This window comes from Vicugna pacos, chromosome 34 (assembly GCF_048564905.1).
Source record: "Vicugna pacos chromosome 34, VicPac4, whole genome shotgun sequence".
Lineage (NCBI taxonomy): Eukaryota > Metazoa > Chordata > Mammalia > Artiodactyla > Camelidae > Vicugna > Vicugna pacos.
Window position 1 is genome coordinate 16047173 of NC_133020.1, and position 12104 is coordinate 16059276.

Sequence of the window (12104 nt, forward strand, 5' to 3'; positions counted from 1 at the left end):
TTGGCATGGACCAAATGTCTTATGGATGTTTTGAACAGGACCAAATGTCTGCTAACCCCCCTGACCTGCAAAGCTATTGCTGGGTCCTTTGGTACACTGACCTTAGCCATCGGTATGCATGCTCCATGGCTCAGTTCCTGGGCCCCAGATTCCTTAATTTGTTTCTTGTTACTAGGGAAACTAGGTTCCCTTGGTCCTTTTAGAATATCCTGTACCCGTGTAAAGGGAGACAGGGTGTGGCTTACACGCTCCCTATCTCTGGGCATGTGTGATCTCCTGGCTAATGCAAATGTCTCTATCAGGACCTCTGCCATGATACATGCTGGACATCCACACCAGGCCATCGCTGTAGACTAGTGGGTGTTTGAGGACTGGGTCCTTTCTGTCACCTCTCTCAAAAGTTTGAGAGGAAGTTTGTCCCCGATAAACTCTGTATTGTATCTGAACCATGCGGCACTGGTGATTCGTGCCCCCTTGCATGACACTGATGATATCCAAACACAATTTTAAAAACTACTTTCTTTGGCCTGTAGATACAGAGAAATGAGAAAAGAAAGAGTTAAGAGGAAGAAAGACGTTCCTTTTTGCAACTGCATTCTGTTCGTTTCTGGCAAACAGCTCATTTCCGGACTGTGGGTTATTGGCACTGTTTAAAAACAGAAGTTTAAAGTTATAAATTTAAGCTTTGATTTGTAAAGAGAAGTTAAAGTCACAACTCCTGTTTAACATCCAACTCTGTTAGTTCTCCCTCATCTTTTTTTTTTCCAGTTTGTCAAGTTTTCTTTGCATCGCCATCAATGTCTGAAGAGGTCACTTATGCAGATCTAAAATTTGAGGACTCCAGTAAGACTGAACATATCCAGGAGTTTCACGAATGTGGGATAAAAGGTAAGAGTTTGAACTAGTAATTTGACAATAATCTTTCAATTTGAAGTCTTAAATAAGCCTCTCTTTTTTCACCAAACCTACCGCAGATGTCCAGATCTAATGATTATAGAGGTTTCTTTTTTAAGGCAATGATAAGGTCATTGAACACGCCATCTTTTACAAATTTTTCTGTTTTTTAATATCACACTCAAGATAATTAGGATGGGAGAGTGCTTTCGTATGACTGGATTGTGAAACATTTTTTTTCCCTCATGGAAGGAAGCCATGGAACAATGCACATATGTTGTGCAGGAAAGCCATGGTTTTGCATATTTTTTTAATAAGAAAATGCTTGTGTGTGTGTGTGTGTGTGCATGTCTAAAAAAGAAACAAAGGCAGAGGCACAAAGAGAAAGACAGAGAGGATCTTTAGGGAATTATATTTGACTTTCTACCAAATTAAGCCCAAATTGTTTCCTATTTCTTTTGGAGATCTTTTCCCAATTCACTAAAACATAGACAAGGTTCAGTGAAGTGGAAGCCACGTCAGGGACTATAGGGAGAAAAAAGATAAAGAAATATTGGAAGATACAACATTCAAAGCCACCTTGTACCTGGAAGCTTTGTATTTTTTCATTTAAATTTAATTTTGATATAAATGGACGACTTGTGTGTACCTTCAACTTACGTTTCAATAAAGTGCACCCTAATTTCCATCCTACTCATAATCCTGTATTTCTCTTATTGTCTGTAGCTCTGACCTCGTGGCTTATGGCTTGTGGCTTTTTGGATGAAACTTGCCCCAGAATATCCATACTTAAAATCAGTGTGTATAAATTAAAAGTAGATAGGAGAACACAATAAGGTGGTAATATAATGAAATTAAGAGAGAAGAGTAATAGAAAAATTCTCATGTATTCTTTAAATGACCCCCACCCCCCACCCAATGTAACTCTCTTTGAAGTTCTGACTTTACTGTGAACAGAATTTTTAATGCTAAATTTTGGATCCACTAACCAAGCTTGGATCCATTCATCAGTGCTGTAAACCTGAAGAAAGGATAACAGTTTAATTCTGTGGCTTCTTCCTTTAACATGGATCTTTTTTTTTTTTTTTTAAAGAGTGAGAGGTTAAGGATTTTGCAAAAGTTTCTATCGTAATTTCCTTATTTGTGTTTCTTCTTTTTTATGGTTGGTATAAGAGGATCGACCATGAGTTTAACAAATCATGAATGAGTGAATGAATGAATGAATGAATGAATAAATAAATAAATAAATAAATAAAATTAATTTATTTTAATAAATAAAAATATACTTAATTGCTCTTTACATATCCCTTCCCATTTCCTGTCCTACTAAACCTTCTTATTCAGAAATTCTTCGACTCTGCAGTCAATGTCTGGTTGACTTTCTCAATTTTGTCTAATTTTCTCATTATTCAGCTTAAAGTCTATACCATGTAATATAAACTTTGTATTATTTAACATCTACCCTTACTGTCTTACATGTGTATATATATATGTATATACCTCCTCCTTGTGTTTTTTTCTTGAAAAAACTCAGTTCTTATTAAACTTAAATACTACCCGCTCTGTGTCCCACCCAAGTAGCTGAATGCCGTCGATAAAAAATACACAAACGTGCGAGCCCAGTTTACTTTCACCTGATGAGCTTTGCTCCTATTTATTTCATTCCACTCCTTTACTTTCTGCTACCAGCATCTCCATCCTTTCGCATCCTCGCTCATCCTCTCCGCCTTACTGCTAGATGATATTTACAAGGTGATTTACAAGGTGCTTATTTCCTCTTATCGTAAGACAGACTTTCTCATTTGGTTCTAAATTTCAACCCAAGTGTCCTTAGCCAAGACATTTCCTTTACAATTTTCTCCTTTCTCTCCTACTTCACTATTCTCTCTCTCTCCTCTGGCCGATTATCCCTCCCCAGTGCACCAGCATGCTCTGTTACTCCTATTTTATCAGAACACAATCCCTGCTTGACCACTGAAATCTCTCCATTTATTCTTCCATTTCTTTGTTTACTTTCACAACCCAACTTTTTTTTTCTTACTGAAGTATAGTCAGTGTACAATGTTACATCAATTTCCAGTGTACAGCATGTTTCAGTCACACATGTACAAACTTATATTCCTTTTCATATTCTTTTTCATTATAGGTTACTGTAAGATACTGCATATAGTTCCCTGTGCTATACAGTAGGTCCTTGTTGTTTATCTATTTTATACATAGAAGTGTGTATTTGTCACTTCTTTTTTCAACCCCATTTTTACCTCTTTGTTTCTGGAATCTACCTATCAATTAACAGCCTTTTCTTTGAGAACCAGTTTGCGTATAAAACAATTAACAAAATGTTTTTGACTCTAGTATCACTCTTGAGAAGGATGTCTTAAACAAAAGTGAAAGTGCTCATTTCCCTTTTATTTATTTCCTTAATTTTGTGCCTGAAACCAGCTACACTTTAAATGAAATGTGCAGGCGAAATACCGAAGCAAGTTAAGGGTTCGAAGCAGGCTTCTAAATACCGCCTAGGGGGGCTTTCTTGCTCACCACAAATTAATTGAAATCTATACTGCTATCCCAGTGGGAGAAAATATTTGCAAAAGATGAGACTGACAAAGGCTTAATTTCCAGAATATATAAATAGCTCATACAACCTAGTAATAAAAAACAAACAACCCAATCCAAAAATGCACAAAAGACCAAGACAAGCAATTCTCCAATGAAGACATACAAATGGCCAGCAGGCACATGAAAAAAAGCTCCATATTGCTAATTTTATCAGAGAAATGCAAATCAAAACTACAGTGAGGTATCACCTCACACCAGTCAGAATGGCCATCATTCAAAAGTCCACAAACAATAAAGGCTGGAGAGGCTGTGGAGAAAAGGGAGCCCTCCTACACTGCTGGTGGGAATGTGCCAACCTGCAATTGGTGCAACCATTATGGATAAAAGTTTGGAGATTCTTCAGAAAACTAAAAACAGACTTACCACATGATCTAGCAATCCCACTGCTGGGCAAAAATCCAGGAGGAACCTTAATTCAAACAGACACCTGCACCCCAATGTTCATAGCAGCACCATTTACAATAGCCAAGACATGGAGACAGCCTAAATGTCCATCAACAGGTGACTGGATAAAGAAGATGTGGTATATTTATACAACGGAATACTACTCAGCCATAAAAAATAGTAAAATAATTCCATTTGCAGCAACATTTGTAGATCTGGAGATTGTCTTTATAAGTGAAGTAAGCCAGAAAGAGAAAGAAAAATACCACATGATAGCACTTACATGTGGAACCTAAAAAGGAAAGATAAACATATTTACAAAACAGAAACAGGTTCACAGACACAGAAAATAAACTTACAGCTACCAGAGGGGGAGGGGGTGGAAAGGGAGAAATTGGGAGTTCGAGATTTGCATATACTAACTACTATATATAAAAATATATAAACAAGTCCATACTGTACAGTACAGGGAACTATATTCAATATCTTGTAGTAACTTATGGAGAAAAAGAATATGAAAATGAACATATGTATGTGCAAGTATGACTGAAGCATTATGCTGTACACTAGAAATTAATATAACATTGTAAACTGACTATACGTCAATAAAAAATACATACATATAAAGGTATTACAAAAATATCCTTGAGTTTCTAGCAAAACATTTCCTTACCAGGAACATGTGAGGAAGGAAATAAAGGCAAAATAAATGAATGCACAATTCAAATTAAGACGTATACCATTTCAGGCATCTTGGCTAATTTTGCTTTCCGCAGAGCCTCCTGCTCCTTCCCACATATGGCGTCGAAGAGCCTTGGCTCTGATTCTTCTCTGCCTTCTGCTGCTGATTGGACTGGGAGTCTTAGGAGGCATATGTATGTATTTTTATTATTGTGTTTATTGACAGGGAAAACACCTAGAATTGCATGAGCTGTACTCCCTGAACTGAAGCATTGGAATGATAGGTGATAACACCCACAAAGTGAATTTAGATAAGTACTTGCAACATGGTACTTAGTCTCTTTCCCTGACTCCTGTGAGATAACTGCTTCTCTAGACCTTCAATATTCTTAATACAATTCAGCCAAAAATGGGTGGTGGTTGTATTGAAGGATTACAATTTTTCATCATCATCTCTCTCTCTTTCTCTTTTTTAATCTGGAGTTTATATAACTTCGAAGACAGACATGGGGGAATTGAATAAACTACAAGAGTTCAAAGAAGAACTTCAGAGAAATGTTTCTCTGCAACTAAAGCATAACATGGATAGTTTTGAGAAGGTCAGGAACCTCTCGATCACACTGCAAGAAACAGCCACCAAATTATGCCATGAGCTACATAGAAAAAACCCAGGTAATTTTATATTTCTCTCTGAGTTATTTATTACACCATGAACTAAACCTAGGAGTCACTTGAGAATCATTTCATCACTAGCCTTTCTCTAGGAAGCCATTATATGGAGCAAAGAATTAAATGTGATTGACAGAAGCTCTGTTGACATTTCTGTCTAGTTAGAAGATAAACAGAAAAAAAAAAACAATGATAATATAGGCTCCCAAATTATCAGGAGATGACAGTTACTTACTAAAACATTAGACAGTAAACAGTTTCTCTAATCTGACATTTACCTCGGGCACTGAGGTCAACAGAGTATAGGCACCTCTTTATATCCGTTATGATGGACAGTGATGGAAGATGGGTCCCTTCTTTATGGGTGACCTCGGTGCCAAATTTCAGTCAGTGTTGGATAAGAGTCAACAGAAAAAAAAATCAAGTCAAGTCTTACTCTTGGAAGTGGGAGGAATTGGTCTTTTAGTATCTCTAACAGTTTCTATGGTTATTATAACTAAACCTTGTTCTTTGTCGTCTTGGGAAGTGTCCCAAATCTTCAACAAGGCAGAGCGCCAGGAGCGCTCTAGTGGGAGGGGGCAGCATTGACGTAGGTTTGTAAGGCTGATTCTCATCACACAACGTTTCTTGTAGTTAACTTTTATTGCCATGTAGAAATACACACAGTGACAAGGGAAAAAAGGAGGTTAATTCATTGTTATCCAGGGCTCCTGAAGTAGAAAAATACACCGGAATCCGAGTGTGTAGTTTCAAAACGTCTTCTAACTATGTTTTGTGGTGGTGCCTGTGAGCCCGGAACTCAGGATGTATTATTGTCTCCACCTTTGATGTTAGAGGGAAAAAGGCAAGTGAATGTGGTTAATTTAACACAGAGGACAATGGGGACACTAAGAATTGGGGCGATGATCCACATAAACATAAATTTATGTTCTTCTTTTAGAGCACAAATGTAAACCTTGCCCGAAGGAATGGATGTGGCATGAGGACAGCTGTTATCTATGGGTTGAAAAATTTGAAACATGGCAGAAGAGTGACATGATATGCTCCAATCACAATGCCAGCCTGCTGAAGATTAAAAACAAAAGTGCGCTGGTGAGACCCCACGGATCTCTGCCTGTGACGAAGGAAGCCGCTCTCCCCGTCACAGAACAGAGAGGAGGGAGGCAGGTTGGGGGAAATTTGTACTAGTCCAGACGTGATTCCGGCTTATTCTAGTAGCGGTAGGATGTGACTGAGAGTTCGTAAATTTATCTCAGAGGACCAGAGCTAGAGCTGGTCATACAAAACCTTAGCTTAGGACCTTAGCATCAGTGAAATTTCAGAGGCTGACGGGCAGATGGACACGTATGGGCACAGAAAATCTCCAGGTCTGTCAGCATTTCCAAACTGGAACTTCAGGGTCAACTCTCAGAACACAGTTTCTGAGCATTTATATAAAAACAGAAGATCTGGAAATTATTCCTGAGTATTACCCATTCCATAAAATCTACACAGGAGGAAGTTCTTTGTTTCTGCCAATTATGTATTTTTTAACCGTATACATGTACTAGAATAACAAGATAGTTTTGATAAAATATGTATAAAAAGTAGAGGAGGCGGCTAGGGCTGAGTGATAGAGCACATGCTTAGCGTTGAACCCAGCACAAAGTCCTGGGTTCAATCCCCAGTACCTCCATCTAAATAAATAAATAGACCTAATTACCTCCCCCAAAACAAAAACATTCATTCATTAATTTTTTAGAAATATAATTAAGTTGGGGTGGCAAAGACAAGTGCCAAGCAGATACATTGCACTGAGTTCCCAGGTTCCAGGAAAAGTGAATTCTCTGCACGATATATTTATACACTTATTTATTTATTTTCTAATACCTAAATAGTATCTCTATATTTTACTTATTAATTAGCATTTCTAGTCTTTCAGACAGTAATCACATATTTATTTTAAGCAAAAATATATTTTCCCAAAAGCCTCAGCTTCTCTGCTGTAATAATTTTTGTCCTCCTTTTCAGAAGAGGGAAAATCAATCCACAGTCTCTTCCTTATCTGATTATTTTCAAATGACCCATCTATAGTTACTTCGTCAACAAATTACTGAAATTTGAGGAAAAAAACTGTTACTTTGGTAATAAAATTCTGGACTGGTTTTGAATTCTGTTCTATACCCTTTCATCTGACTTTGCCATATTTTCCTCCTATTCCTATGTTTCTCTTAACTTGTGTTTTTTAGTGAGTAATCACTTCTTTTACTCCCAAACTGAATATTTACTGCTTAATATTTGAAATCTGAAATTATGCACTTCATTGACCTTAAGGCAAGGTTATGCATGGATTGGTAAATCCTTCTCCATGTGAGATAGTAACTGTGGTATAAATGTTGAAGGAAATCTTTACAGTAAGGGACACTTTGTCTCAATTTCTTTTGATGGCATAGAAAAGCAGTGGTAGCATGTCAAAGATGTCACCTTAGGGCAGTAATTTGTAGGAAATTACATTGTGAGGTTCTGTACAGAAATGGGAGCCAATGATTTTAGCAAACCATCTCTATCGCCCATAGGAATTTATAAAATCCAAGAGGTTATATAGATATTGGCTGGGATTGTCTCCCAGAAAAGGGAACCCAAGATTCAAGCACTTGGATACAGCAATTATCTCCTCTGACTGGTAAGTCTGAATTCTTGTTGCATTTTTATAGGAGGTTTGAGTAAAGTTTTCCTTGGGAAGAGTGCAGAGTAGAACTTCAGCCAAAATTGCATCCTCAAAGAACTCTTTTCCATCAGGCTTCTGTAATGTGTTTACAGTGCAAAAAGTTGCTGCAAATATCTTCTCACTTTCTGGACAAGTCACTAAAGAACTTATAGTAGCCAAATGAAGGAGAACTTCTGTAATAATGCTCTTACGTAAGAAAATATAGAAGACGACAAAATTCACTAGCTTTGAACATGTACTTAAAATTGTATGAAATGCTGGAATTATAGAGAGGAATGAAAGCTTGATTCTTCCTTTAGTTACTTAATCTTTAATTGAATGCACAGGCTAGTTAATTCTACAGATTAAAAAAATATTAAGTGATCAACGTTTCAGCAAGAAGACAGAATAGCTAAAAATAAATTTGAGCCTTTAAATTTGTTATAACTGACACTTGAAGTGGCCATTTTTGAATAAAACATTTAGAGATTGACTAGATTGACTGGAAGAGCATTTCTGGTGAGGAGAATAAAATGAACATGGACATGATACATTGCATATATAGGATATATGCAATATTTTCTTGTGTAATAAGAAATATGGCTATAAATATGCCATTATAAATGGATTCATATGTTGTATTTGTTCTTGTAATGACGTGGGAAAGGCTTATATAAAAACAATGCCAAAATCGATTTGTGCTTTATAATTACTTAAACTTGGGAAGTGGACAGGATTAGACTAAAGAAAGAAACCAAAGCCTCAAACTGCTGCACAAAGTTACAAGCTCACAAACTGATACATACCTGTGGGTCAAGGACACACCAAGTGGGAGTGAACTCAGGACAACTGTGTTGGGTGCTGTCATCCTGAATCTAAACCCTGAGATTCCCCCATACTCACATGTTGGGCAAGGCAGCAAATAGAAGCTTTGCTTTTGTCTGTTTGTTCTGCCTTGTTTGCTTTTTCCATCAGCTAGAAATAGTAGGTGAAGGAAAATGGGTCAGAAAGGCAAGGCAGCTGTACCTTTGGCGATCCGCAGTGCTAGGACGGGATGAGGGATAAGATACGTACAGACGAAGGAGGGAAGGGCACATGGTCTAAAGCTCTCATTCGGAGTGAGGGACTAGAGGTAAAGGCAGTGTGAGCGTCAGGGGGCAGTATAGATGGAATCTTGTTTTAAAATGTAGAATTTCCATGTGCTTATCCGAGATTATTGCTAATGAGAAAGTAATACATAACAGGATGGAAAACACAGCAGACACTTCCAATTATCCAGAAATAAAAAACTTGTATAATAATATATGGATATAATATATAATCATATATAATGCATATGATTTCCTTTTTTATTCTCAATGTTATTTTTGGATTTGCTTCTGGAAATTGGCCATGATCAATAACACCTGTATTGTGTCACTTCAAATAGGAAATTTCACTTTTGAAAATTTAGTTGGTGAACTTTTTATATGTTCATGACCATGACTTACTGACCCAAGTATTGATGCTACACTTTCCCCCAAAGATAATTTATTTAGTTTGCAAGTTTGTCTTTAATGCATAGCCCCTCATCAGTGATTGGGGGCTGGTGATTATTCAGGACTTCATAGTAAAATCTCTGAAAAATGGAGGGAAAAACATCACTTCGAGATGATGTTGAGCTTAAGGTATCCTAGATTAGGTTAATTCTTGGCTTTGGTGATTATGAAAAACATTTGAGAAGGACAGCCTCGCAGATTTACTACTACTCTAGGACCACTGGTCCAGTTTTCCCAGAGAGTCTAATGGAACTGCATTGTGCTAAATCATATTAGATGTTGGGGAAGGAAGGAGCTATGACCAGAAGTAAAGGATGACAAATATCCCAGATGTGCGAAAGCAGAACAGACAGAGAGAAATCAGGCGGTGTGTGACCTGGCTTATTTGTCAGTAAAAATGGGTTACTTGGACCCTCGACATTCTAAATAATAATTAAACTTTATTTTAGAGAATGCAGACCCTAGGAGCAATGATATGCTGGGAAAGTCTTTTTTTTTTTTCTGTGAATATGTTTCAAAGGTTGGGCTTGCCAAGGGTAATTCTTCATTTTGTCTTTCAGGTATACAAGAAATACAAATGACTTAAATGATCAGTTAAATTGTGGTTACCTAGATAACTCATATGTTTATTACACAACCTGCACTGGAGCACAAAAAATTATATGTGAGAAGCTGGCCAATTCAGTGAAGATTGAGAGTGTGCTAACGACTGAAGTGCCAGGTGGAAGGACGTAATGAGTTGCAATTATTTTGCCCAGCGACTATCCTGAGATTAAAGGCAACTTTAGGGAGCATACATCTTGTGGACCACACGGACGACTGCAGTGAGATTACATTTCTGCCTCTCTCCTCACAATTTATATTTTCAAACTTTCTCCTTTCTCCTCATTTGCTGAGTGAATAAAATCTAAAGTCATAACTAAAGTTACACCTTATTATTCAGTCCAGATACTGCTGAGCATAAATAGTGTTTTGTGTGAGAATACAGAAAACTGAAGCTAATTTTTCCTGCTTTTCCAGAAATAAGGTGAATACCAACCTTACAGAAAATTGAAGAAATTATACATCAATCATATTTCTATATGTTAGCAGTGAGCAATGCAAAATAAAATTTATAAAGCAATATCATTGATAACGGCATCCAAAACAAAATAGTAATAAATATAACAATAAAAATGTGGAAAACCTCTGCATGGGAATGTTATATGCAGTGTGATGCTTTTTACCTCATCCAGAGTTACACCTCCTTCCAAGGGATCTCCACGTCCAGTGACTGGTAAACACAGTGCAGCAAGGACCAGGGGCTGGTTGTAAAATGCCTCAAAGAAAACAATAAGCCGTTTGCTGTCCAGTTAACTAATATGCACCCATTCCACGATGGAAGAGCCGTGACTCACTTTAACAGGAAGAGATGCATATTTTGGGAATGGAATTGTTTGTCCTGCCCACAGAGTTCAGCCAGAACCACTGTCCACAGGCTTAGTTAGAGAATAATTTGATCAGCTGGAACATGATCTTACATAACATCATGTCTGACCAAGGGACACACTTTCTAGCACAGAGGTAAGGGAGTGGACAGCTGACCACGGGATCCACTGGTTATATACCACAAACTGAAGCCACGCAAATCTGCAGGCCACACAGAGCAATGGGGAGGACTAAGGGCCTGTCAAAACACAGCTGCAGAAGCACCTCAGAGGGAACCCTTGACGACAACATGATAGTGTCTTCCAAGCTACAGTGTGTACTTTAACTCAGTAACCTTTACACGGCGCTGTGTCCTCAGTAGGTAGACGACAGGGATCTGGAAACCAAGGGGAGAAGCCAGAGTGACCCCACTTGGGAAACGGGGCTTCTGTCCAAGGAACTCTGGGTTCTGTGGGTTTAGAGAATCTTGCCTGTAAAGGACAGATCCTTCCACTAGGGGGCACGAGATCTCATTAAATGAATGTTATCTTGGGAGGAGTAATTGACTCTGATCAACAGGAGAGGGCGTAAGGTTGCTGGTACAGAAAAGGGACCGGAAGAAACACGTGCGGCAGCCAGTTGCCCTGCTTGAGTACCTCTGTATGATCCACGCCCCGCTTTGATGGTAAGTAGGCATCCTCGGCGGGCACAGCTTGAGAAAGGTCTGGCAGACGGGCTCAAACCCCAGGCAGCTGACGTGCGGAGAGTGAGAGGAGTCTGCAGGAATCACAGAGGAGCGGGGGATGAGGAGCAGCTGTGAGTCTGAGCTCAGCTGCAGCATCGGGGGCTAGAATTCATTCCGCACGTCTTCCTCTTACAAGCTTATTCCAAGAAGAGAGACGTACCTTCATCCCGGACTTGCTTCCCTTCCACGGACGTTAAGCTGTAGTGACTCTGTGATGTGATCCAAGAGCCCTCCCCCTTCGGGACCGAAGGGCTGGTTCTGCCAGTTGCAGGGCGAGCTGTCAACACGCAACTATCAAATGTGAGCCTTCGCCTCCGTCGAAGAGAGTTCATTCAACCGAGGTCACGCTCCCTTCCCAGGGCAGCTCATAGCCAGTGACCAGTGATGCGGGGCTGAGAAGGTCTGGCTGCCTAGCCCTCACTGGGGAAAACTCGGGTCCAGCTTCTGAGCGCCGTCTGGAGCTGACTGAGGCCTCCCTGAG

At 38.8% G+C, this 12104-nt stretch overlaps 1 protein-coding gene across 1 annotated transcript; it reads left to right on the forward strand.

Moving 5' to 3' along the window:
* The first annotated feature begins 281 nt into the window (after positions 1–281).
* CLEC12A (C-type lectin domain family 12 member A) lies at positions 282–10395 on the forward strand. The gene is made up of 7 exons (XM_015235621.3): positions 282–356; positions 743–888; positions 4674–4772; positions 5062–5250; positions 6188–6339; positions 7803–7909; positions 10032–10395. The coding sequence occupies exons 1-7, from the start codon at positions 313–315 to the stop codon at positions 10204–10206; spliced, it is 912 nt and encodes a 303-aa protein (XP_015091107.2). The 5' UTR covers positions 282–312; the 3' UTR covers positions 10207–10395.
* Positions 10396–12104: the final 1709 nt, after the last annotated feature.

Bases quoted from the DNA above. Each gene is read 5' to 3' on its own strand.
- CLEC12A (XM_015235621.3), top strand. From the start codon at position 313: ATGATACATGCTGGACATCCACACCAGGCCATCGCTGTAGACTA. The intron at 6,340-7,802 runs GTGAGACCCCAC...TATCGCCCATAG, and splicing joins TTAAAAACAAAAGTGCGCTG to GAATTTATAAAATCCAAGAG. The intron at 7,910-10,031 runs GTAAGTCTGAAT...TTTGTCTTTCAG, and splicing joins GCAATTATCTCCTCTGACTG to GTATACAAGAAATACAAATG.